Below are 27996 nucleotides of genomic sequence, written 5' to 3'. Positions count from 1 at the left end.
CAAAGTCCGGCCCAATCTGATGGTTACGACCGTTTGGCCCGTCTCGTTCAAAGGTCGTCGTTGTCATTGTCATCGTCGTTGTCGTTGTCGAGCTGCTTATTACTGTTGTTATGCACATTGCCGAAGTTGTTAAATCCTTGCTCGTTCTTGTTATCCATAATAGCATTCCCTTTGACATCGAAAACTTTGCGCGTCTGATCAAGACCAACAGGATATCTGCCATTGTTGTTGCTTGTTCTATAGGAATTGGAAATAGGATTAGGAGTTGGATTCCGTTTCTGTCAACATATAATATAATCAAAAACGCGACGGGCAACAACTTGTTTACCAACTTTTGGAAACCAACACATATGGCACATGTAGTGGCGGAACCAGGAATCTTACCACAAGGGGTCTTAGTGTAAAAGTCCCAATAAAAATTTAGGATGGAAAAAAAATATTGAAAATGAAAGCATAGTACTTTCATTCATAATTCATAACGGAAACAACATTACAAGCTATAATTGTCCACGACGAGGTTTCATATTTTGAAAACGTAGCATTATAGCTTCATTTTCAATACAAGCAAAAATATCTCTCTCAATATAAACAATCAAGCTATCACTCAACCATTGATCTCTCATTTTGTTCCGAAGTGGACCCTTAACAATATTCATGACGGAAAATGCCATCTCCACTGAAGCAGTTGCAACCGGTAAAACTAAAGACAATGTAATGAGCAAATGCACATAATTGAATACTTGATGCATCCTTGTCTCCACCATTTCTTTTGCAAGATCACCAACCCCTTCCAATTGAGAGAAATCACTACTGGAATGCACATAATGAATATAAATCTCAAGTTGATCATCTTCAAGTGCTAAACGATCCTCATCCGAAAAGTCTTGAGGATAAAATTGAGCATGTTTGTACCGTATCTGACTCTCCACTCGTACAATGACACGTGGATCTTAGAAACTCGCCCAAGTACCCAAGGCCTTGGACAATCGGCATCGGCCACCGATGGCATTGTCTCAAAGCTGTGAACAGCCATTACAGGCCCAGCTCGTCTACAATCGGCATCCCTTATCGATTGTACAGAATCAACCTCGAAGTATCCGCCCAAAATATCTAAAGACTCGTGTCGACCTCAGAGGGCCCTCCCACGAGTCCCACATTGAAAATGAGTACTAAGAGCATACAAAATGCCCTCTATAAATAAGCCCCTCCACTACAATACAGGGGTAAGACTTTTCAGCTTGACTTCTATACTTTTATATGGTCAACAGCAAGAGCTCTTATAAACAATCTTACTTGAGCATCAGAGGGTCTTAGGCTGGTTCCACACCGGTTCCATAGACCTCACGAACCTCAAACTCTCTTCTATTCAGGATCTGCATCCAAGGACAAGAAGGATCTGCATCTATCACTCAATCGATCTGCTAGATCGTCCTCATCACTTGTAAGTTGCACTCATCTCTATCTGTTCAGATTTAGCGCCAACAACGGCATCACTCACTTTGTCTTTTCTCCTCTTCCTCTTCCTCCTTTATCCTTCGGTCGTGTTCTGCTTTGCCGATCAAGCCTGCCTTGTAAAGGTTCCGGAAGTATAGCAACTCCTTGAAGAAGCGATCTTCGTCCTCACCCTCTCGATTGCTTCAACCTCTCTGATCGGTGCAGAAGGCCGTTTCAAGGACACTGCAACACAAACACCCAACGGTTAAAATAAAAAAAATAAAAAAAAACCCAACAACACTGCCGAACGGCAGGCTCTACCCTACCGACTGTCTGAAAAGACGTAGGAATCCTCCTCTCCACGATCACTCAAGGTGCCGATTCCCAATCATCGGACACAATCACTCGACGCTTACGCCACGTCTTCTGGGAGCTCGGCACCCCAACCACAAAGTGTCCACGCTGCCCTGCCGATAGACAGTTGGACTGCACCCACCCCCCATTATCAGCACTCTTTGCTCTCGTCACACTATACAATTGGGCAAACTGTTCGTAGCTCGGCTCCCCCTCGCCAGCCAAGCTGAACGCTGTGATCGTCCCGAGCAACGTAATCCAAAAGTTTGGATTGTACTGCCCTGGTGCATACCCGATCGCAGCCAAAATCTTCTGCACCGAATGTCTCAACGGTAGCCGAAGCCCATGCTTAAACACGTCGGTGAAGAAGACTACGCCCTTGTCATTATCACTGAGCGACTCTAAGGGCCCCGGAATTCGCATCCTACCGATTCCTGAATATTGAACTCCGCCCAAATCTTCGCCAACTCAGCCTCAGTCAGTGTGTTCGGCTCTAAATCATCTACTCCGAACAAAGGTTCCGTGGGCTTCGCCATCGGAATCCGTTGCCTCCCCCTGACAACCCTCAACACCCCTTCCCCTGGAACGGCAACGGACACGCCACCCCCATCGGCCTCACGACTCGAAGTCGAAGGCTCACCATCTTCAGGCACTCTCGTCGAAGTGCCCCCTGCCTCGGCACGCACTCTTGCCCCCTCCACTATCTCACAGCTTGAATAGCTCCCAGAATCGGTACTCTCACTCCCCTCGGACGAACTCCCCAAGGACGATTCGTCCTCATAGGCCCTCGGACTACGCCTACCCTCGGATTCGGTATCTGACATCTACAAACACAAACGAAGGGAAACTAAGTGCTATGCTAGAATCAAAATCTCGTTCTACCTCCCAAACACTTATGTTCATACTTGTTCATGCTTGTTCATGCTTGTTCATGCTCGTTCATACATTGTTCAAACAAACATTCAACGAATTCAACACTTTGATTCATACAAATGCCAAAACACGGCAACATACCTTATTTGCACGGTGGTTCAAGTTCGCCGGAAATCACCTCCGCCTTGTTCACGCTCGCCGGAAATCGCCTGCTCAGCCTTCGCACGGTTGCTGGAAATCGCCTCTCACAAGCTCTCTTCGCTCTCAAAAATTCCAAGTATTTGAACTCTCGTCCCCTCCTCACATTTATAAAGCCGATCTAGCATCGGGAAGTGAAGCGACGCATCGGGATACGAAATGACGCCACTCTTCACAGCCATGCCGACACGTGTCACGCATGCATGGGGGAGACCAAACGTTGTCAATTGAAACGCTTCCAATCCTCAGAGACGCTTCAACTTCCCGAACGTGGCAGATCTAGCCACCTTCGAGCACAACTCCACTAGCGAACGGCAGGCGCATATTGATGAGTTTTCACTCACCTCTCATGCCGAACGGCAGGCGCACATCGATGAGTTTTCACTCACCTCTCGTGCCGAACGGCAGCCGCACATCGATGAGTTTTCACTCACCCCTTGCAACAATCGGCACATCATGCCGTCTCTTATCCAAGCTCACTCGCTCGGGCACTTGGGGGACTACATACCACCATCGGCAACTATGAGACCATTGTGTCCGGGTCAGAATGCCGAATACATATTCAAGTCCCTAACCGAGAAGCTTCTCAATCGGCAACTTGGGGGACTACTGTTTGTACCGTATCTGACCCTCCACTCGTACAACGACACGTGGATCTTAGAAACTCGCCCAAGTACCCAAGGCCTTGGACAATCGGCATCGGCCACCGATGGCATTGTCTCAAAGCTGCGAACAGCCATTACAGGCCCAGCTCGTCTACAATCGGCATCCCTTACCGATTGTACAGAATCAACCTCGAAGTATCCGCCCAAAATATCTAAAGACTCATGTCGACCTCAGAGGGCCCTCCCACGAGTCCCACATTGAAAATGAGTACTAAGAGCATACAAAATGCCCTCTATAAATAAGCCCCTCCACTACAATACAGGGGTAAGACTTTTCAGCTTGACTTCTATACTTTTATATGGTCAACAGCAAGAGCTCTTATAAACAATCTTACTTGAGCATCGGAGGGTCTTAGGCTGGTTCCACACCGGTTCCATAGACCTCACGAACCTCAAACTCTCTTCTATTCAGGATCTGCATCCAAGGACAAGAAGGATCTGCATCTATCACTCAATCGATCTGCTAGATCGTCCTCATCACTTGTAAGTTGCACTCATCTCTATCTGTTCAGATTTAGCGCCAACAGAGCAAGACGAAGTAACTTTGGTTTATCTAAAGCTACAAATGAATCTTTCGGACTCAAACATGCCAAAAAAATAAGCAACTCGGTATTTACCTCATTAAAGCGATCTTCTAACTTTGTACTTTGCTCATCAATGACATAAACAAAGAGCTCCACATGATAATAATGACGATTTGTCTTTATTGGAGCATTACGCCTTAACCTCCCTGGAAGTATAAATGCCTCTTCCATGTTAGGAACATCAATATGATGTTTGTTACAAAAAGAAGATACTTCATTAACCAATGCATCGAACCCATTATTCCTCATCCAATGTAGCTTTTCCTTGCATGATTTCACTAAAGCCATTGCATTCAAAATTTCTTGGTCTTTCCTTTGCAATGCTTGTGACACATCATTTGTGAGTCTCAATATGATTTTCATCAAGAAAAGGTGAAACACAAACTCAAAAGTACGTATTTCTCTCATTAACTTATTTGCTTCACTCGCACTATCATTAGGATTATCATCAATAACCATTTGAAGCACATGAACCATGGATGAAAACATAGATATGATGCTAATCAAGGTACTATAGTGTGAGTTCCATCGTGTGTCATCGGCACATTTGAGACTTGTTTCTTGATTTAAGCCTCGCCCCGTTATAAGATGTAGGGGACTTTTTCTTCTGGCAGCTACAAATGGGTTGGGCAGCTGTAAGGAGCAAACTAATGCAAGTGTCCCATTGTGTCTGAGTTCGAAGATCAAGCCCTAAGAATGTCTCGAAAGGGTAGTGAAGCCTTAGGAAACTCCTTGGTTACCTTCACCAATGAAAATAACAACAAATTACAGATAAATCTTCTAGCTTGGCATAAGAGGCTTGTGGCATGGGAGCAAAAATTGTCATGAGTTTAGCACTTAAGGAGAGAGAGCTGTGAGTTCTTATGAGAGACAGAGATTCTAAGGGAAAGAGAAAGGGATTCTAAGAAGGTTTGTTGAAGAGGGAGAAGGATGGTGGAGAATGATGGGTGACTTTAGTAATTTCCGGCAGCTTGACAGAGACTTTGCCAAAGCTATAGCAATCTGCCAGAAAAAATGGAAATAAGGGAAATAAGGGTGATGGACAAGTAAAGCACGAAAATTACTGAGTTTGCAAGTAAGAGAGGAAGCTTGCTCTCTGAAGTGTGTGTTGTTGGGTAGAAGAGGTCTTATTTATAGCTTCCAATCCAGCCAAGCTTTCCTCTTCCTTTCTTCTCCTTTCTCTTAACTCACCTTATAGTGGTAAAAATCAGCTCTACCCAATCCCACAAAATCAGAGATTTTTGGGAGCTCAATGCTCTTTCTGCGATTGCTTCAATTGAGAACCTCTATTTTCATCCATCTCCTTTTTCTTCTTTTCTCCTCTTTCCATGGCCAGATCTGATGAAGAAAAGAAAAGGGTATGTATGCTGGTTCAAAGAATGGCATCCTACCCTGTGCGCCAATATCCCTTGGTCCCTTGAAGGTTTTCGCTTGGAACTTGTTCCTTCCATGAGTTGGAGCCTCCCAACAGCCCTTCACATGTGGATCCCCTGGTTTCTTCGTGGCTCTCCCCTTCAGCCAAGTGCTGAAGCCTTTGCTGCTTCTTACTTCTAATTGTATGGGCTTTCTAAGATGGCAAGTCAACCTATCAAACAAGTGGGCTGATCTCCTCAAGTTTTGGGCTATATTGGTTAATTTTAGTGGGCCATTTTGGTTGGGCTTTTTGGTTGGGATATTTTCTCTCTTGTGCTTACCCATATTTTTTGGGCCTAAGAAATGGGCCTGAGTTCCGAGGCTCCCAAACGACCCGAAACTTCCATTTCTTGGTCCATCAATGGGTCTTATGACAATTTATTACCATCCATACCACAACTCACTCAAGCAAGCCCCGGACATTTGAGTGGCTTGGGCCCACTTAAGCTTGTAGTGCGATTGGGTGTGAAATAATAATTTCCCGCTTTGCATGGCATGTCACTTGGCACGCTTTTAATTATGACGCTCGATAGGATAATTGGTATGGATTTGCAGAGCTAAATTCATTTTATAATTTTAGCATGCCGGATTTTATTTGGCATGGCATGCGGAATGTGACTCGTAAATGGCAGACTTTTGTGTGCTCCGAATTGAGTCTTTTCTCAATAATATATCGTTTTGCGCCAGGAATTTATTCGGGCACAACCATGGATTTTTTTGTGCCTTAACATAAGATAATCATTTTCAAAAGCTATCACAAGCTCTTCTTGAAGTTGCCCTCTAAGTAAATCACGCCGCTTACAAGATGCTCCAACATGATTAACCACACTATTAGCCGTTGCAAAAAAGGAGGCAATGTCTATATTTTTCTTTGCCACGGCAACAAGAGCTAGTTGAAGTTGATGAGAAAAGCAATGAACATAATATGCACAAGGTTGTTCTCTCAATATCTTTGTTTTAAGGTCATTCAACTCACCTCTCATATTACTAGCATCATCATAACCTTGTCCCCATAGCTTGGAAAGGCTCAAACCGTTGCGAGAAAAGAATGTGTCAATAGCATCCTTTAGTGAACTTGAAGTAGTGTCGGTAACATGTTGGATACCCACAAATCTTTCAATTACGTGCCCTCTGTCATCCACATAACGCAACATCATAGCCATTTGTTCTTTCACCGACACATCACATGCCTCCACTACTACAAAAATCGTAATAGACGACGGTAATCCACCGTCGTGTATCCGGTTTTTCAACCGTCGTGAAATCGACCGACATCTTTTGATGCATAAAACCACGACGGTAAATCCCCGTCGTCTATTATTTGTAAAGACGACGCTTTTACTCACAACCGTCGTCTATTATTTGTAAAGACGACACTTTTTGAAAGAACCGTCATCTATTATATGTAAAGACGACAGTTTTTTTTAAGAACCGTCGTCTATTAGATGTAAAGATGACGGTTTTTATTTAAAACCGTCTTTAATTGTATAGAAAGATGACGGTTTTTTGTTAAAAAATTTATGTAAAGACAACGGTTTTTTGTTAAAAATCATCGTCGATTGTATACAAAGACGGCGGTATTGTGTTAAAAACGGTCATTAATTATATGTACAAACTAGAAACGGTCATTAGTTTTTGGTTTCCTATCATTCTATACAACGATTTTAACTAGAAAACCAATTATATTGCTTTATTAACAAACATATACACTCAAAAATTATTTCTTTCATAAAACTTGAAGATTCAATAGTTATTACATAGTCAACCAATCTTTATTCTATTACATACATACTTCCTACCTACAATTAGATATAATTGAGCTCACAAATTCTACTAATTTGATCTTAACTTCATCAATTTGTTATTGAGTTGACTTAGCTCTGCCTTCTTGCACATTTTTCAAGTTGGTGGTGTCGAAATAAGATCTATGCAGCTTTAGAATGACAGCAGCTTGAGGACTAATCCACTACTACCTGCTTTACTGAGAGGGAGATTCGAATAGAAAGTTAATGATGTATACACTATCATGTAGGCTTTCATAGTTAGCTTCAGACTTGGTCCTGCCAACAATTTGCCTTCCATCTGCTGCTAATCCAGCAACTACCTGTAATTGGATAACACCATAAAATTAATGCAAACTTATCTGTCAGAACAAACAGCCTGGGTGATTAAGCCAAACTTGATAACCATGTGAGAAAAGAAAACAAAGTTTAGAAGATATAGTCTGGGTGATTAAGGCTAGAACTGAAATGAGCAAGCACAAAATAAAATGAAAGGAGAGATAAAACTGAAAAGTAATAAAACAGAGGATTTGCTCTGCATTAGAACCAAATTTAACCCACTCAAATAGAACCAAACATATATATATAACCTAGCAATTATCAAATTAAACCAAACAAAACATAAGCCTCATTCAAAACAAAATATTGAACCCAGATGCTAACTTTAACAACAAAGGTCAAGGAATTGTACCTTGGTCAGATATTTTACTCCCCCAAAGGTCAAGGTATTGTAGTTTAGAAATTACCTGAGGAAAATCATTACAAAACATGAAGTTAAGAAATGAAATGGCAAGGGTGGACAGTCATAGAAATTCAAGTGTCAAAAAATAATGAATATGAGGTCCACCAACAATAAAACAGATGCCTCAACCTTGACTTGAGAACAACTGCAGTATCATCCTTACAAATGAATTAAATTTAAACCACTCATGGATTGTGGGATTCCTCCAGTTAAATAATAAAAGCCAAAGTCCCTGTAAAAAAAAAAACATATTGGCATGAACAACTTGGGAACTTAGTTAACAAAAGTACTGTGCTTGATATTAGTCCCATGAGATGAATTGTATTAAAGGTGCATTCAAAAGCATGAATTAAAACATATCAGGAAAATCATAAACCATTACTCTAGGGAATCTTGGTCTAGCCACTCCCCTGCTGTCTATGTATCTAAAATAAGGAAAATAGAAATATAATCAGATTTCCCAACAAAGCAAAAGATATACATACTGAAAGGGTGGTGAAAAAATAAAATTATATCCACATAATTAATAATGTGGTTCCAACTTGCAAGCTATAGCTATTCTGATAAGCATATATATATTCATATTCAAACTTGCAAGCAAATCCAATCCACAAGTTAGACTATTGCTACACAAACCAATCAATTAATTTTAGTTGTCAATGCACTTAGGAATTCATATGATTTAAATAAAAATCAAAACATAAACATACATTATATATGATTTAGACTTAAAAATCACCTAAATTCTCTCATATACAAGATGCACACTAAGATAAAAGAGAAATAAACAAAGGAAATCCTGAAATCTTCACCCTCCTGCACAAATGCAAACCACACAAGTTAAGTCACATAAGCCCAGCAGCTGTGTATATGCCTAACTATCATCAAACAACAATTTCAAATACCATTCAGCAAAGTATCAAAATCATCTGAAGGAAAGATGTCTTGTAAAAACAATGGGAAACAACAATCTGGGTCTTCCCAGCCAAGAGGCTCAAGACATCACATTCAATTCCAGCAAGTCCACAAGATCCTGCAAACTCCCAAACAAGAGATATGGATCTTATATAGAAGAACAAAAAACAATACAAACAAAATATATGGGTTAAATAGTCACCAGTGAATTCATTAAAATAGTAAGGGAATCTTACAAAAACTAAACTATCACTCAAAACTCAAAGAGCAATATAACTGAAATCTTTAAAATCTCTCTGTTATATTAGAATCACAAAAATCTTTAAAACATATGAGTGGTAGCACAGAGAGAAAGAGAGAGCCTTACCTTGAGGTCCGAGATAGAAGAGAGGATTTGGAGTTGGGGTTGGGGTTGGGGTCGGGGTCGGAGAGTCGAGGAAAATGAAATGAAACCTCTTTGGCGATCTTCTTCTCTAAAAGGCTAGAACTGCGAAGGTCGTGACCCAGAAGACGACTATCCAGAAGATGGCGCCGACGACGATCCAAAAGACGGCGCCGATGTCGATCCTCGTGACGAAGCCGACACCGAAGTCCACCTCCTCGTTGCCTCTGTCTCTCTGAGATGTGAGAGTCAGCGTAGAAAAGATTGAGCTGGATAGAGAGGGTTTAGGTGCAGAGATGTGATAGAGAAGGAGAGAGAGAGAGAGGGTTTGAACTCAGATAGGGAGAGAGGTTTTCATCGAGAGGGAATGGAATTTTCTTGGAGAGGGAAACTTAGAACATTGAGCGGGGTGTGAAAAATTAAGTTGAGAAGGACAACTTTAGTTTTTGGTAAAGCTGAGAGGAACAACGCTTAAGTGAAACAGTGTTTAGCGTGTTTTGGATGCACGTCGGTTCTTCTTGACAACTGACGTGTTTTTGAAATGAGTAATGCTATTTGAACACACAACATTGACACACTTAGTTGACACCCACTGATGTGTCAATGTATCATTCGCTGAACAGAAAACGAGGAGAAAAAAAGAGCGAATGATACATTGACACATCAGCGGGTGTCATTAAGTGTGTCAATATTGTGTGTCCAAATAGCATTACTCTTTTGAAATATGTTTTGGATTACCACCGTATTAGATGCCTTAAGACGTCGTTTTTATAACCATTGACGTGGTTTGTAGCCAATTTTAAAACCACGATGCTTTCTTCAAGTTCCGACGTCTTTTAAGTGACGTGTTTTTGCAATATTGGCGTAGTGCTCATCCACCAATATTAAAAAGAATCTATCTTTTAAACCATCCATGATAGAATCAAGTGTTTCAAGAGAACATGCATTCATAAGATCTTTTTGAATGCAAGGAGCTAGTAATTTGAGATTCCCCGGAGCATTTTCCATCACAACTTCTCTAACTTTATCATTATTATCTACAAGGAATTGCAATGGCTCCAAGTAATTTCCCCTATTGCTTGAAGTGGCACTTTCATCATGGCCACGAAAAACAAGACATTGTCACAATAAAAACTTAGTGCACTTGATTGATGCAATTAAGCAAGTACGATAAGCCTTACGAGCTTGGTCAGAGTGTTTGCTCATTGCCGTCTCAATATATGTATTTTGATTCATCAAATTTGTAGCAGCTTCTCTAGTTTTATTATGAACACTCCCAACCGGTCCAACATGCATCTTAAATATTTCTCTCCCTTTCTTCCAATTCTTAAATCCATCTCAAGTGAAAGCTTCACTACCCACTTGTTCAAGATTGGTTTTAAAGAGATAGCAATAGAGACAAAATGCCGCATCTTTAGATATACTATACTCCAACCAATAAAACTCATCAAACCATTGGGGAATGAAGCGTCGATTTATTCCTGACATATTAGTTATTGGAAAATTATGACCTCTAGGTTGACAAGGTCCTTTTTGTAGATATGATCTTCGAACCTCATCTCTCATATTAGCATCATAATCTATCATTCGAGTTCTTAATCCAGGGTCCGCTTAAAGATTACCCAAAACACCATCTAACTGACTTTGTCTTAAACTTGGAGTTCTTGAACTGTATTTGAACTATCAACATTATCCGAACTACCCGAACCCGATGATGACTTTCTCTTAAAAAACTGTTCCATAATAACTATACATATACAAAATAATCAAAATAAATACTCACAATATAAACAAACCATCAACATAATCAAAATAATAATGAATTGGATTTCAATTAAATTAAATATATTCTACATATACAAAATAATGAAAATAAAAACTCACAATATAAACAAAATATCAATATAATCAAACTAAATATGAATTGGATTTCAATTAAATTAAAATATATTCTACATATACAAAATAATGAAAATAAAAACTCACAATATAATCAAAATAAATATGAATTGGGTTTCAATTAAATTAAATATATCATACATAGCAACATAGGGTTTAACTTACTTGAATTGTGAAATTTCACAATAACAATGAGAAAAAACAAAGAGAGTATTTGGCGGCACCACCACACGGCGACGACGATGGCAGCACGGAGGCACCCCACTAGCGGCAGCAAGGGAGGAAATGGAGTTTAGGGTTTGAGGGAGGGGGGGGATTGAGTTGGGAACTTAGGGTAGGAGGAGAAAACAAAAAAATTTGAGATTTTAGAATGGAGGAATCGGGTTTGTGAAGAGAGGGATACGCTGGCCTGTTTGTTTTTTGTTTTTTGTTTTTTTTTTTCATATATGGCCCAAAACGACGTCGTTTTAGCTAGGTCATTTAAAAAAAATTCCCTGGGCCAAAAAGACGTCGTTTTGCCCAGGCTATTTAAAAAAAAAAAAGCCCGCGGGCAGCCTTCTTCTTCAGCTTGCCAACCCTTGGTTCTTTCAGAGATTTCGTCAACCACTTGGTGTGCAGCTGTTGTGTGGATTTCAGCTGCACCAAAATGGATTCAGTTGCATCCTCAACTTGTGATACTCGCAAGTGCACGAACCGTTGGTAGTTTAGCGTATGTAAGTGCGAGGTCGATTCCACAGGGATTGGTGATTGAATGATCCAATTTAGTTTCCCTACACAAAATAGAAACAAAAACAAAGAACATAAAACAAGGAAGAAAGAAATAAGTAACTCAAGCAAATAAGTTCCCAAGTTCAATTTAGATTAATGGATTGATTCTAGCTAAAGTATGATTAAGCCATGGTGTGTGGTCATAACCTTGTGTTCCTAATTCCCTAATTTGATCATTTGTTGTCTAACCTAAAATTAAGTATTAGGAACCCATTAAGCATAGAAGAACATTTTAAACAACGAAGTATGTATGTAATCCTTGTTGTCGAATGTCCATACATACTCTTCCTATTCATAGTTCAATTCGAATTAAAGCATGGTGTATACTCTTAATTCAAACCAAGATAGCTAACATGCAAGCCTTAATGGTGATCAATCATTCGAACTAGCATATTAACTTATAAGCATAATGAATAAGAACATGAACCATAATTGAAACTTGGAAACTAATCAAACTTGAGACTAAAGAAAAGAATTTACATAATGAAAAGTAAAGTGGAACTAAGAAAAACTTAAGGAAAATTTCAGCACAAAAGATTTCATTACAACAATTGAAAACTAGAAAGAGAAACTAAGAGAATTTGAGGGAGAGAAGGGAAGGGAGCTCTAGAGAAGTGTTTGAGAGCTCCCCCCCTTGGGGTGTGTTTACAAGCTTAGAGAACCTCACTATTTATAGGCCTAAGGAAGTGAAAAATCTGAATTCAATATGGCTAATGCATACAACACTTGTTTTATAAAATCTGAAATGGTTGATGCACTTGTATTAGAAAATTTGAATTGGTTGATGCACTTCACCAATAAATCCCACCAGCAGCCCTAGCTCATCTTCATGTAACCATGACCAAGCTTCCAACCAGCTCAATAGCTCATGCCTAGCTCACCATGACCAAGCTTCCAACCAGAAACAATAGCTCATCCTGAGGTCAGCATGACCAGCAACTTCAAGGGCTTACGAATTGGGCTTCCCTTAAGCCAATTAAGACTTTAAGCACTCAAACTTGAAGTTCAGAATGTCTTCTTTCCAGCCATATATCATTTGGGCCAATCCAAGGTCGGAGGAGGAAGTTAAGGCCAAAACAAATTGCTAACTCATTTTGCGCGCTGATAAAATCCATCCTGAGCATGGCTCTGTGTTTGCTAGGTAACAGACTCCACAATTATCCAATGGGGCTGAATTTTGGATATGTTATAGTACACACCCATTGGAACAACTTTCATGAAGAATGTGGCCTCATCCGAGCTGTGTAGGTTGCTGAAAAAAATATTGCAATGTGACCTACGGAACTGGACTGGCAGGGGGCTGTAGCCAAAATGAGTTTGTCTTTAAGCTCTTCATCTATTCATCCAAATTAGGCCTTAACATGCTTGAATTGCATGAATTATGCTCTCTTGCTCTATTTGCCTACAAAACACACAAAGGGAGGCAAATAACTTAGAATTATAGGAAACTAAGCAAAAGAAGTAAGTAAATTGGGCATGTATATGTATGAAATTATGAGCTTAACAGCAGCTCCAAGGGACCTCTAAGCTTATTTCCATGGCTTCCAAGAGGTCGTGTGACCCCACTGACCCCACTGTGGCTCCGCTTCTGGGCACATGACATGGCAAACCATGTCATCTGCCATCTCATCTATTTTAATTACATAATCTGTTGTATAAATAAAAGAATTTCACACCGCAAAAATAAAAAAAGAAACCCAACCATTTAATATTTATGGTCTCCCCCCCCCCCAAAGAAATTCAACAGTCCTCCATGATAGCCAATATATCTCTCAAGATGCCAGTCAAGGTGGATATCAGTATGTGAATCAAAGTCAGAATTCATGCCAAAATATATGTTTGCAAGATAATCTAGGTGCAAGTGTCGTGGATGTGGGTTTTTCATATTGTAACTATAGTTGACAATTCCAGTCAAAGCATTCAGCATTCTCCCTTTCAACCACCACTAGTTGACACTTCTCAAATTCAAAGCACCGAGCCTTTGTGGTTTAGCGTTAAACCTCCTTCTTCCTCTCTGAAAAACCCTAGAAATTCAACAGTCCTTCCATTTAAGAATTGAAGCTCTCATCACACCATTCTACACAGCCACGATGGCAAATGACATGGGTTGCCATGTCATGTGTCACACAAGTTTTGGTATCCAAAAATTGGTAAACAAGTTGGTGCCCGTAACGTTATTGTAATATAATATTCCCGGTTTTTTGTTTGGACGAATTAATATACTTCTTCAGCCTTTTGAAGGAAGAGGTATAATATTCCACTTTAGGATGAGAAGGAATATCATCCTTAGCTTAATCACCAAATTAATTTCGAACAAAAAAAAATCACCAAATTAATTTCGAACAAAAAAAAAAATCACCAAATTAATAAATGTGATTTGGCCATTGACATTTCTAATTAAGACAATTGGGTCAACACGTGCATGTTGTGTGCTACGTAAGCTACTGTGGATTGGTCTGTCCATCAACCATCATCGACCAATTTGGATTAAGTAATTTGCCAATTGGCAAAGCACATTGAATAATTTGTGCACATGCAGTTGTTCGGTTCATTTTTACACATGATTTTTCATGTTATTCACCCACTATTTTGAGTTAGTTCTTGACATTTTATAGCTTTTTACTTCCTTTTTGTGTTTTCTTAGATTTTACCTTGGTTGGAATGAAAATGAGCTAAAAGTGCATTATTGGTTATAAATTCTGTTTTTGTTCATTTTCGTAGGTCAACTTCTTGGCCTGGGATCAACATGCTCTGGTGCTCGGATGAGGTCATGATCTTCATGAGACTTGTTCCAATGGATGTTAACTACAACATATCCAAATTTGAGCTCCATTGGACAAGTATTGCCTATCCATCCAATCCAACATGTTACCACAGCTCTGGAAATCCGGAATTGTCCAGCTTTTACCTCCTTTGTGTTATCTTGATTTTCTTGTTACCATAACTCTTGGTAACAAGAAGTTACCTTAGCTTTGAGATATTTTCTGAAGCAATTGGCATCTTATTGAGGACAAAACTTCATCATGGCAAGGGGACAATGGGCTAAGGCTTTATCAAAGGTGGTAGTTTAATATTAAAAGGTAAAAGCTGGAAAGGAGGAGAGAGGGAAGAGAAGTCAAAGGTGCAATCTGATTTGGGGAAAGCTTGAAACGGGAGAGAAGAGGATTCTATCATTCCAGACAACTAGAGAGCAGATTTTGGAGATTTGGAGCTAGGAGAAAGCCAAGGTGCAGCCATGAAAAGTGGAGAAGAAGACTTCCACCATTGATGATCTTGAAGCTTTCATCATTTTCTGAAAATCTGTAAACTCTTTCTAATTTCATTTTGAGTTTGTATTTGAAATAAGTATGAGCAACTAAACTCCATAGCTAGGGCTTAGGTTGAAGCCCTAAACATGATTACCTTAATGTTTTGATACTTGAGTGTATGAATTTCTAGATATTGTTGATGAATTCCAATTCACCAAATTAATCTATCCTTGATGTGTGTTTTTCCTTGGTTGGCCATCTTTGAAAGCATGCTTCTTGAGATTGTTGGGATTATGTGTATCTTCATGTTATCCTAAGCAATAAATGGATGAAGTAAGAATCATCCATGTGAATTGGTTTCTTGAATACCTAATGTAAACACCATGCTATTAGGATTCTTGTGATGTTCATATTCTCTTTGAACTTAATGGGTTCTCCTTGTAATTGAATCGAAGTACGAACCATACCTAGGTTCGGTTATGGGGAGGGCACAAGTATTGTAGCACGAACCATGCACTTTACATACATTAGAGAGAATCAATGCGTCTTGAGCCACGAACCATGGTCTTGATTGCGAACATCTTCATCAACACGTTTAGAGTTCATCACTTGAGTATTTATGAACATAGGTAGAATTGTTTAGGGTGGATTCCGAAACCCTAGTGTTTGTTACATTTTAATTTCACAATTCGATAATTCATCTCTGCCTTTCTCATTTAAATTCAAAGTCCATTTACTTTCATGCAATAGAAATAGATCACTTGAAACAAATCAACCCCCCCCCCCCCCAATGTGTGTGTGAGTTGTGAGTTCGACACGTGGTGTGTATTTGATACTGAATTTTATTTGTTTCCGTAATTGTTTTGGACTTTTGGTCCGCGTTGTGTTCTCGCATTTTCTGTTCTGAATCCAACCGTATAAAGAACGTGAATTTTCGACGTACGGTTGGAAAGTTATAGGCAAAACACTGGACAGAGGTCGAAACTGAAAAACAGAGAAACGAATCTGCCCAAAAACGACCGGTCGTTACTGTTCACGACCGGTCGCTCATCACACGTTTATTGAAATTTCGACTCTGCCGAAAAACGACCGGTCGTCACTATTCACGCGACCGGTCGTCACTGTTCACTGTTCACGGCCCTGTTCATGTCACTGTTCACTGTTCACGGCACTGTTCACAGGTGATAAACAGGTGATAAAATGGCGATAGAAAATGCTGTTTGTGTTTTTCTTTAGTTTTCTTGTGTTGTTTCAATTCTTTTGCACTTCTTTACTTATTTTTAGTTTCCATTTTGTATTTGCGTATTTGTGGTGTGTCAATTAAGTGTTCTTTACGTACTCAAATTAGAACTTATAGGGAGCCGACAAGTTCTTCGTGGGATCGACCCCGTACTTGTATAATCTATACTTCAATAGACTCGTGCACTTGCGGGTATTTTTAATTGGTTGTTTGCACATTAATTTGTGTCCTCTTAGGAATGCAACAATTTTTGGCGCCGTTGCCGGGGAACTGGCACGGTTGCTTATATGTTTTGTTTGAGTATGTTTAGGGTACTTAGTTTTATTTTTGTTTATTTATTGTTGTTTCATTTTATCTTGATTTGTTTTTGTTTCTTTTTCTTATAGGAACATCCGACGAGTCACCTCCACCATCACCAATGGCAGCCGCAACTGAAATTGTGGAACTTACTATGCAAGAATACTCCAATAAAATTGTGATGGAGGAAGCAAATGCTTTTGGCTCATTTCAGAATGAGTTGACTATGAATGAATATTTCCAACAAACATACAATCCGGAGTGGAGAAATCATTCAAACTTCTGGTGGACCGACAATCCAAATTTTCAACAAGGGTCATATCAACCATATCAAGGCCAATATAATACTTGTCCACCTTATGGTCAACCTCAACATTACACTCCACCACAATCTTACCAACAACCTCAAGGACCGACTTTGGAAGAAATTGTTGCTTCAATGGTTAGAAACACAGATAATTTCATCATGCAGAGGAATGACACTCACATGCAGAGGAATGATACCCACATGCAGAAAATGAATAAGGCCATTGCCAATCTAGAAAATCAAGTGGGGCAAATTGCTATAGCTTTGAGTCGAAGGGAAGTTGGGATGATGCCTAACCAAACAGTGATACCAACCGGGCATGAGCATGTTCAAGCAGTTACCTTGAGAACTGGTAAGGTAATTGGTGAAATTGATGGTTCTAAAAATTTGATTCACAATGTTGATGACATGCAGGTTGAACAAGTGACTGAGCCTAAAGAAAAGGATGAAAGCAACAAAGAGAAAGATAAACAAGCAGCTTCTTCATCCGAATGGATCCCAAAGCATGAACTTGCAAGAAGGGCAAGAAAGGAGAAGGTAAGTCGTGAATCTACTGATGAAGAAATCTTACGTGCCCCTTTTCCTCACAGGCTTATGAGTTCCAAAAAAATTCAACATGCCAAGGACATATTGGAAACTTGTAGGAAGGTGCAAGTCAACATTCCTCTCTTGGAGGATCTTTGTACCAACAAGAGGAACTTCAAAGATGACGAAACTGTTGCATTAACGGAAGAGGTTTCTGCTGTTTTGCAAAGGAAGCTTCCTCCCAATTTACAAGATCCAGGAAGTTTCACAATTCCTTGTATAATTGATGATAAATTGTTTGAGAAACCTTTAATTGATTTAGGTGCTTCAATTAATCTAATGTCTTATTCTATTTTTGAAGTACTAGAGGAAGACAAGCTGAGCATCCATGTTCCAAGTACCAATCATATGTTCAATGTCATTCCTTCTACTCAAATGAGAAGGCCACCCGATCCTAAATATGTGCCTCCTCCATCTAATCCACGTATTGAAAAGCTGTTAAAATTGCTTTTGAAATCTACTCATGCGCATAAAAAGAAAAGAATACGAAATGGGTTGATTAGATGGCAAAGAGATTTGAAGAAACTTCATGTTCGGCACAAGGAGGCGATTGAGCCAAAACCCCCTAAGTGACCATGGTATGTTGGAAGTCCGGCAAAAGACTTTAAACTTAGCGCTTCTTGGGAGGCAACCCAAGGTGAATAGAAGAAGTTTGTTGTCGTCCTAATCGCTTCAAAGTGGAGTTTCTCTAGACTCAAACTTTCTTTTATTTAATTTTATTTATTTTATTTTTGTGTTAGGGTTACAATTTTCCAACCAAGGTAATTTCGAATTTCTTGTTTTTTTTTTCTCTTTGTTTTTCTTACTCTTTCTTTCTTTTATTTGTTTGTGTTTCTATTTTGTTAGTAAGTTTGGGAAGTAGATTGCTTCATGATTGCACACTCTGAACTTTGGCTCAAATGCTTATTCCATTTCATAACATGTGATTACATTTATAAACTTGAAAATGCATACATAAAATTCCTAATCACACGTTCATTGTTGCATTCTGCGCCACCTGAGGCTTCTGCTAATTGCCTCTGTCTGTTCTTGCTTGTAGAATCTGCAGCAGCTCTACATGATCTTCGTTCCTTTTCTGCAGCATCTCTACATGCTGGTTGGCGCTGTAGAGCCGCTTCTGCAGGTCCGCCACCAGAGCTTTCAGGGCCGCCACCTCCTCAGCCAGTGCTCTGCACTCTTGTGTTCTCGCCGTTAGGCGCATACCCAAATTAGTGGCCGAGACCGCGTTGAGCACGGTCAAGTTGTGGGACTCGTCCACTGCCATCCTGTCTGACCGCTGTGCCACATGCAGATGATCTGCAGCTGTAAGTCTGCTGACAGACATGCCTTCCGGCAATACTGCCCTGCATGGCACCACCTCAGAGAAATTTGAGGCCGAACCATGATGGTATGAGGAGTTTGGGAAGATAGGGGTTGGAGGAGCCCTTATTTGGGAATTTGGTGGTGCTAGTGACAGCTCAAGGTTGAGATCATCAAGGTGAGTGCATGAGGATGCCATTGTTTTGTTTTTGGATGTTTTTGATGGTTTTCCTTGAGTTTGCAGAAAGAAATGCAGGGTACTCTTCCGCTTGCAGAGGCATGGTTTAAATAGACGTCTGCTGATGAGAGATTTGTGGTCCAGCTGTTTGCCATTTTCTCTCGATACCTACGCTTCACGAGGATTTTGCGGTCGCATGCATTTAGAAGGGAGCATTTCTACTTTCACTTTAATTTTCTTTTACCTCCGTGTTTTCTGGTGTTTTATGTTTTTTTTTTTTTGGTGCTTTGTGTTTTGTTTTGTTTTATTTTAATTTTGGGAAGTGTGTTTTCCCTTTCGGCTGTCGTCTTTGTTTTGTTTGGGAAGTGTGCTTCTTTTTCTTTTGCAACTTCATTTCTTTTATTTCTGAAAAAAAAAAAAAAAAAAAACATTTACACGGAAAGGGCAACACAAACAGGCACACCAATAATACATTAGAAATTATTCTTTCACAGTGCTCGGTGTCTCGGCCATTGGACCTTTGAGCTTAGCCCTATGGCTATCCTCTTCCGGGGCTTCACGCACAGCCTCTTGGGGCTCATCACTCGAGCTCCCAAAGATCGCACTCTTAGCTTGAGCGTACCTACTCTCGCGATCTGTTTTCTTGCGTTTACCCGGTTGGTCCAGGTCCTCCAGCTGCTTTCTCATGTCATGGGCGTAAACACTTACCATCTTTGAGAGATTTTTGTTCTCTTCCCGCAACGCCTCCAGCTGGTGTCGATTCACCTCCACTATCCTTGCCCTTTCCCTTTTTAAACTTTTAATAATACTCTGGCACTCTTCCACCATACTTCGCTCCGCCGCCAACTGACCTCTTAGCACCTCCACCTCATGGGACTTCGCAAGTAGGCGATGACCCACACTTGCGACTGTTGCGGTGCTTTGCACGCTTAGTGCCAGAGCATCGCTCACGACCCTGTTGTCATCCCTTGCTCCCAGCACCCGTATATCCTTGGGAGTCACTAGATTTCTAGCAACTCCAAGGGCAACATCGTTGTCCAGCAGTATCGAGTCATTCACTGTCACGTGCCCCCGTGCGGAGGCAAAGTAGGGCATCCACACTGGTGCCACTGCTTGGCCCCGAGTCTGAGTCGGTGGAGCTAGGTTGAGATCCAACGAGAATGGGTAGGAAGACGCCATTTCAACTCTTACTTTCTTTTGTCTTTCTTTTCTCTTTTGTGTGTTTCTGAGTTTGTGTGTTCTTCCCCAACTCTTTCTCTTCTTCTTTTATAGAGTTAGTTTTTACGTAACCCTAGCCACTGCGCTTCTGCGTTTTGCGCGGCCCTTACGGCCTATCCCCTTAGGTCACCTCACCTGGTCCCCAACCCCTTTAATTACAGTTCCGCCTTTCAGCGCTTTTGAGAAACGAAAGTCGTCACACCTTCCTATGAAGCCAATAATTCTGGCTTGGGACCGTGAGAGAGACCTCTGCTTGTCGACACGTCTCTCACTTTGTATCCCGTGACTCACAGGTGCCGAGACTTTAGGGCCCACTTTTTCTATTTTACTGAGTCCTCGCTCTTTGTGCTTCTGACTTGGTTTCTTTGTTTTATTTACTTTCTTCGCTTTTGGGCTTTCGTTTGGGTTGGGCTTTCATTTGGTTTGTGCGTTTCTTTGGGTTGGATTTCTGCATGTGTAAGACTGTTGTTAGGGCTTACTGTTTTATTTGTTTCTGTTTGGATTCGTTTTTGTTTTTGTTTTTGCGACCGTGTTGTAGTTGTTTTTCGTGTTTGTTCTTGTATTTACTTGCTTTATTCCCTTTAATTCTTGTTATAACGTTGTTGATGCCTGAATTCTTTAACATTGAGGACAATGTTTGTTTCTAAGTTTGGGAAGGGATAGCAAGTCTTTTTCGTTTCACTTAAATTCTTACTTTCTTTTATTTTGTTTTCTTTTCTGTTTTGAGTTTTTTTTTGTTTTTTTTTGTTTTTGTTCTTAAGTCACTTTCCGGACATATATGATGAGATTGTGATGAATGTTTAAATGACTTGATTGAAAATGCTTTAAAAATAAAATAAAAAATTGTTATTCACTAAATGGCATCGCTCTAGCATGATATGTTTGAAACCCTCCACGCACTTGCCATTTGTTTCATAATTCTCTAGTTGAGGGACTTGCATGATCCAAAGAATTGTATCAAGCATGAATTAGACTTGTATAACCATATAATGTGAGCTTTGAGCCTTGTGCTTCAATTCATGAGTGTTATACACATATTCTTATTTTCTTGTCATCCGAGTTGTTGTTTGATCTCATTATTCATTGACTTGGTTGAACACTTAAAAGACATCCATTCTTGTGCAATTTGATTACATGACATTTGAGAAATGATATTAAGGCCCTCTTTGGACCGTTTGTGCCTTTCAAGCTAACCATATGCATGCTTAAGCATGATTTTCCATTGTTAACCACCTTGAGCCTATATGTATGCCTTTTCTTTCAAGTAACCAGTTATTACTTCTAGCCTTAGCCTGAAAAACAAGAATTTACCTTTCTAAGGAACTCGTGAGCTTTAATTTAGATGTGTTTTTCATGCTAAGTTTGGGAAGGGTTTTTACTTTCAAAAAAAAAAAAAAAAAAAAAAGAGTACTTCACTAAAAGGGTGAAAGAAAAGAGAAAAGTTGTGGTTATTTGGCAATGGATTCAAATTTAAATTCCATGTTTCTTGGTTGGCCTCAAAATAAATAAATTGATGGTTGTTCAAATGGAAGGAAGGAGTGTGAATCGTAATTAGTGGAGGTATAAGGCTTTGTGGTCTATTTGATCACCAAAAAAAAAAAGAGTGAAAATCTCAAGCGTGATGTTTCAAAGTCTTTTAGTCAACGATTATATGCTCTTACATTGTGAGTTCCTTGGACTTTGTTGTATCCATATCCTTCATTTCTTACTCACCTTACACCCTTAGCCCCATTACAACCTATAATAAAGACCTAAATTGATCCTAAATGTCATGTGGTTGATTTGCACACATTTTTCAGCTTTTAAGTGTTTAGCATCCTTCTTGAGATCATATTCATGCATGTTTTTCATCTTGCTAATTGTGAGTTAAGTCCCTTATGGTTTAACTCTATTCTCATACTTACTATTGAGTGTTGCATTGTACCCCTCTTCCGAGTGATTCATTTGTGAGAGGACAACTTTGGTGAGATTTGAAGTTACATTTGTGCTTGGAATGATTTTTGAAGTTGTGTAAAAACTGAAATTGGAGAATGAGTTCCATTTGGCCATCATACTACTACACTTGAGCATGTTGTGTTATGAATTTTGCCGCCTTGTGAATAATGTGTAAACTGAGTTTTTCTTGTGAAAACTTTTGAGTCGTTTGCATGAGTCGCTCTCTCTTTGGAAAGTGTTCGGAAAGTTTGTTTCGAGTCTTGTTTTAGTTTCTGTTTTGCTCGAGGACTAGCAAAAGATAAGTTTGGGAAGTTTGTTCGGTTCATTTTTACACATGATTTTTCATGTTATTCACCCACTATTTTGAGTTAGTTCTTGACATTTTATAGCTTTTTACTTCCTTTTTGTGTTTTCTTAGATTTTACCTTGGTTGGAATGAAAATGAGCTAAAAGTGCATTATTGGTTATAAATTCTGTTTTTGTTCATTTTCGTAGGTCAACTTCTTGGCCTGGGATCAACATGCTCTGGTGCTCGGATGAGGTCATGATCTTCATGAGACTTGTTCCAATGGATGTTAACTACAACATATCCAAATTTGAGCTCCATTGGACAAGTATTGCCTATCCATCCAATCCAACATGTTACCACAGCTCTGGAAATCCGGAATTGTCCAGCTTTTACCTCCTTTGTGTTATCTTGATTTTCTTGTTACCATAACTCTTGGTAACAAGAAGTTACCTTAGCTTTGAGATATTTTCTGAAGCAATTGGCATCTTATTGAGGACAAAACTTCATCATGGCAAGGGGACAATGGGCTAAGGCTTTATCAAAGGTGGTAGTTTAATATTAAAAGGTAAAAGCTGGAAAGGAGGAGAGAGGGAAGAGAAGTCAAAGGTGCAATCTGATTTGGGGAAAGCTTGAAACGGGAGAGAAGAGGATTCTATCATTCCAGACAACTAGAGAGCAGATTTTGGAGATTTGGAGCTAGGAGAAAGCCAAGGTGCAGCCAAGAAAAGTGGAGAAGAAGACTTCCACCATTGATGATCTTGAAGCTTTCATCATTTTCTGAAAATCTGTAAACTCTTTCTAATTTCATTTTGAGTTTGTATTTGAAATAAGTATGAGCAACTAAACTCCATAGCTAGGGCTTAGGTTGAAGCCCTAAACATGATTACCTTAATGTTTTGATACTTGAGTGTATGAATTTCTAGATATTGTTGATGAATTCCAATTCACCAAATTAATCTATCCTTGATGTGTGTTTTTCCTTGGTTGGCCATCTTTGAAAGCATGCTTCTTGAGATTGTTGGGATTATGTGTATCTTCATGTTATCCTAAGCAATAAATGGATGAAGTAAGAATCATCCATGTGAATTGGTTTCTTGAATACCTAATGTAAACACCATGCTATTAGGATTCTTGTGATGTTCATATTCTCTTTGAACTTAATGGGTTCTCCTTGTAATTGAATCGAAGTACGAACCATACCTAGGTTCGGTTATGGGGAGGGCACAAGTATTGTAGCACGAACCATGCACTTTACATACATTAGAGAGAATCAATGCGTCTTGAGCCACGAACCATGGTCTTGATTGCGAACATCTTCATCAACACGTTTAGAGTTCATCACTTGAGTATTTATGAACATAGGTAGAATTGTTTAGGGTGGATTCCGAAACCCTAGTGTTTGTTACATTTTAATTTCACAATTCGATAATTCATCTCTGCCTTTCTCATTTAAATTCAAAGTCCATTTACTTTCATGCAATAGAAATAGATCACTTGAAACAAATCAACCCCCCCCCCCCCCCAATGTGTGTGTGAGTTGTGAGTTCGACACGTGGTGTGTATTTGATACTGAATTTTATTTGTTTCCGTAATTGTTTTGGACTTTTGGTCCGCGTTGTGTTCTCGCATTTTCTGTTCTGAATCCAACCGTATAAAGAACGTGAATTTTCGACGTACGGTTGGAAAGTTATAGGCAAAACACTGGACAGAGGTCGAAACTGAAAAACAGAGAAACGAATCTGCCCAAAAACGACCGGTCGTTACTGTTCACGACCGGTCGCTCATCACACGTTTATTGAAATTTCGACTCTGCCGAAAAACGACCGGTCGTCACTATTCACGCGACCGGTCGTCACTGTTCACTGTTCACGGCCCTGTTCATGTCACTGTTCACTGTTCACGGCACTGTTCACAGGTGATAAACAGGTGATAAAATGGCGATAGAAAATGCTGTTTGTGTTTTTCTTTAGTTTTCTTGTGTTGTTTCAATTCTTTTGCACTTCTTTACTTATTTTTAGTTTCCATTTTGTATTTGCGTATTTGTGGTGTGTCAATTAAGTGTTCTTTACGTACTCAAATTAGAACTTATAGGGAGCCGACAAGTTCTTCGTGGGATCGACCCCGTACTTGTATAATCTATACTTCAATAGACTCGTGCACTTGCGGGTATTTTTAATTGGTTGTTTGCACATTAATTTGTGTCCTCTTAGGAATGCAACAGCAGTGTGGCCCAGCAACCCAAATACGGAAGAGAAATGCTAGCAACCTTCTCTCCAACCTTCTCTTTTGGACCTTCTCCCTTCTCCTCATGACAAGTGTCACTTTCCTTACACTTAAAACAATGTCATTAATTCATCACACAAGTTAGTTTTTGTTTTCCAAGTTTACCCTTTTAAAATGTATTGGCTTCTATATTTCCTTCAATTTATTCAAATTTTGTTACAACTTCTTTAGCACATTATTAAAAATTAAATAATAAAAAAACATAAGAAAAACGTCATATTTTTTTTTTAAAAAAAATAAAGTTCGTTTCATGACATTGTTATCATCTTTATTTTGTTTATAACAAAACACACGTTCTCTTTGGAAATTTTTTTTTTTTTATAAAAAACTTCAGTTTTTATTTTCTTATTTAATTTTTTAACAAGATGGTAAGAAAGTTGTAAAAAAATTAGCTTGTTATTAAAAAAAAATTAATACATTTTAATAAGGGTAAACTTGGAAAACAAAAACTAGTTTGTGTGATGCATTAATGACATTGTTTTAAGTGTAAGGAAAGTGACACTTGTCATGAGAAGAAGGGAGAAGGTCCAAAAGAGAAGGTTAGAGAGAAGGTTGCTAGCACTCCCCAATACGGAAATATCATACTCTGAAAGAACATAGAATAAATTGAATCTAGTGGCTGGCATTTGATGACTGGAAGAAATCGATCCAAAACTCGCTTAATCCTAAAAACGGAACTATCATACTCTGGGAGTAGTCGTAAAACCTCTCACAAATCTCGTAAACTACCACTTTTGTGAGAGAATACGACTTCAAGCAGTGATAAATATCAATTCCGGTACTGAAGAACAAAGAGTAGTAAACTGATTTGGGGTATATAAGACCCAAAAATTAAAGCAGCGAGAGGTGTGGGGTCGTTCGTTGGTGTGGGAAGGAATTTGGGTTTGTAAGGTGATTGAAACTTGAAATTTGAGAGTAAAAGCAGTGGCGGATCATGAATTTTCATTCCAAGGGTCAACATGTAAAAGGTTTTAAAAAAATTCTATACAAAATAGACCCATCGAAATAAAACGCTAATATTCTAATTCATAGTTAATGTGGGAGCAAATTTCCTCCCACGGGAATATTCGCCTAAAGATTCCTTCGTCTTCTCCGCCTCTCTTTCTCCCTGCAAAACGAATAACAATAAGAGGACCACACCCGGGGGGTGTTGGCCAAAGGCCCTCCGATGCCTAAGTCAGTTCAATCGATCTGAAGAGAAACGATAGCTAAAATAGGGTACGGAGTTATATGTGTTTATGGGGTAAACCGGGCGGCCGGAGCCTTATGTAAAAGAGGGAGAGAAAGGAGGTGGCTAGGGTTTCTGAGATATAATTTCTGCAGAGTTTCAGTAGGAGTTTAGACGTCCCTCAACCTTTGTGTGTGGCCATCCTTTTATAGAGGTCTTGGGAGCTAGGGTTTCAGAGGAATAATTCCGTAGATGGAAGGGAATTATTCCTCCCCAATTTGGCGAGATTTGACTAATTAGGGATTTGATTTATCTGATTTAAATCAAATCTCTAATCAGGGTAGTAATCAAATCAATACCTAATTTAATTAGGTAACTCCTCCATTAATTGAGAATATCCGTAGGAATCAAATCAATCCTTAACCTAATTAGGTAACCTTCTATTTAATTGGGTAATCCCCAATTAAATTGAATAATTCCTAATTAGGTCAAATAATCCCCAAATGGAAGGAATTATCTGACCTAGGTTTACGAATTAATTAGGTTCCCACAGTTAATAGATAAAACCATACAAAATACTCATGTTCATTATCAAAGAGAACTGCATCAACTTCAAAAAATAAACACACTGCAATAAACCAAAAGTACCTCTAAGAATGTGATAATAAATCAAAAAATTAGCGCAATTCTTTTTTTTTTTTTTTTTTTTTTGTCAACGTTGATTTTGGATTTAATGTTCTTCTTTTTGTTTTTACTTTTTTTTTGGGTTTACTTTTTCTAATTTTATTTTTTGGGTTAATCATTTTATTAGTCCCTGAACTTAGACCCGATTTTCATTTGAGCATCTCAATTTCCAAAATGGTTTCCGTGGTCCTTTAACTTCACTTTCATTAGGACAAATGGCCCTACCGTCAATTTTGTTAACTTTTTATGTTAAATGCAGGGGCAAAATGGTATTTTTATATTAAAACCAAAAAAATGAATAAAAAATCATATCTTTAAAATAACAATAAAAGAAAATCAAATAAAAAACCAAAAAAATAATAATAATAATAAGTTTGGGGGGAGTAGAAATCGGGATAGAGGGGGAGAGAGAGTTTAATTTTAATTTTTTAGTTTTTAAAGTTTTTATTCATATTTTAATCAATTTTGATACAAAAATACCATTTTGCTCTTGCATTTAACAGAAAAGTTAACAAAATTAACGGCATGACCATTTGTCCTAACGAAACTAAAGTTGAAGGACCATGGGAACCATTTTGAAAATTGAGGTACTCAAATGCAAATCGGGTCTAAGTTTAGGGACTAATAAAACGATTAATCCTATATTTTTTCTATATATTTGATTTTAAATTTTTTACTTTATTAATTTTAATTGTTTTTAAAATAATACTAATTTTTAATTTTTTTTTTCTTATGTGGAGTCCAAATCAGCATAAAAATGGAATTACATTAGCATTTAACGAATCTATTAACAGACTAGGTAACATAAGGTCTCATTTGTAGGGTTTCTATAAGTTAGGGTACCAGTCAAACTGGTCTTTAAAGGTTGGATATGAGGGTTTTACTATAGTTGATCCTAAAATATAAGCAATGTAAAACATCATTTAGTTATAGGCTCGAACTGTGGTGATAAGTGTAGTATTACAACGGTTTTTATGTGTTGTGTATGCATGTCAAATACAGAACACCGCTAACCACAACACACTTTAAACTAAATACACAATGACTAAGGCGTTTTGTGGATTAATCATGTGTGATTACTTTGCTTTTATATTTGTATTACCCCTTTGTTGATATTTGTATTTGCCTTTGTGGCGGATGATCTTTCTTTCTAATTGATGAATACAATTATCCCTTTTTCTCTCACATATACACATGGATTTTTTTCCATCGTTTAGTAACCTTTTTGTAGTGCGTGTTGGCGAAGTCCGTTAGTCC

General features: G+C 38.9%; 2 protein-coding genes across 12 annotated transcripts; both read right to left on the bottom strand.

The window, feature by feature from the left end:
* Window positions 1-47: 47 nt before the first annotated feature.
* On the bottom strand, window positions 48-11083 carry LOC148296339 (uncharacterized). Its single transcript, XM_088248491.1, has 5 exons — window positions 10206-11083; window positions 6258-6711; window positions 4050-4698; window positions 591-921; window positions 48-278 (listed from the first exon to the last, which is right to left on the bottom strand). The coding sequence occupies exons 1-5, from the start codon at window positions 10347-10349 to the stop codon at window positions 48-50; spliced, it is 1809 nt and encodes a 602-aa protein (XP_088104617.1). The 5' UTR covers window positions 10350-11083.
* On the bottom strand, window positions 7227-9876 carry LOC110769301 (uncharacterized). 11 transcript variants are annotated; one of them, XM_021973251.2, is made up of 7 exons: window positions 9327-9876; window positions 8950-9077; window positions 8784-8860; window positions 8427-8469; window positions 8208-8276; window positions 7994-8048; window positions 7227-7625 (listed from the first exon to the last, which is right to left on the bottom strand). In XM_021973251.2, the coding sequence occupies exons 2-7, from the start codon at window positions 8950-8952 to the stop codon at window positions 7570-7572; spliced, it is 303 nt and encodes a 100-aa protein (XP_021828943.1). In that variant the 5' UTR covers window positions 8953-9077; window positions 9327-9876; the 3' UTR covers window positions 7227-7569. The 11 variants fall into 11 exon arrangements, 2 of the variants coding, with proteins under 2 accessions (XP_021828943.1, XP_021828944.1); XR_015833426.1 differs by having other exon boundaries at window positions 8174-8276; window positions 8784-9077; XR_015833427.1 differs by having other exon boundaries at window positions 8174-8276; window positions 8427-8860.
* Window positions 11084-27996: the final 16913 nt, after the last annotated feature.

This window comes from Prunus avium, chromosome 2 (genome assembly GCF_965620075.1).
Source record: "Prunus avium chromosome 2, drPruAviu1.hap1.1, whole genome shotgun sequence".
Lineage (NCBI taxonomy): Eukaryota > Viridiplantae > Streptophyta > Magnoliopsida > Rosales > Rosaceae > Prunus > Prunus avium.
This window is presented reverse-complemented; position numbering and strand designations above follow the sequence as displayed.

Bases quoted from the DNA above. Each gene is read 5' to 3' on its own strand.
- LOC110769301 (XM_021973251.2), bottom strand. The intron at 8,470-8,783 runs GTGATTTTTAAG...TCCTTATTTTAG, and splicing joins TTGTATATGAGAGAATTTAG to ATACATAGACAGCAGGGGAG. The intron at 8,277-8,426 runs GTAATGGTTTAT...TTTTTTTTACAG, and splicing joins CTAGACCAAGATTCCCTAGA to GGACTTTGGCTTTTATTATT.
- LOC148296339 (XM_088248491.1), bottom strand. From the start codon at position 10,349: ATGGAAAATGCTCCGGGGAATCTCAAATTACTAGCTCCTTGCATTCAA. The intron at 6,712-10,205 runs GCCAATATTGCA...GTAGTAGTGGAG, and splicing joins TATTGGTGGATGAGCACTAC to GCATGTGATGTGTCGGTGAA. The intron at 922-4,049 runs GTTGGCGCTAAA...ACGAGTGGAGAG, and splicing joins AAGTTACTTCGTCTTGCTCT to TCAGATACGGTACAAACATG.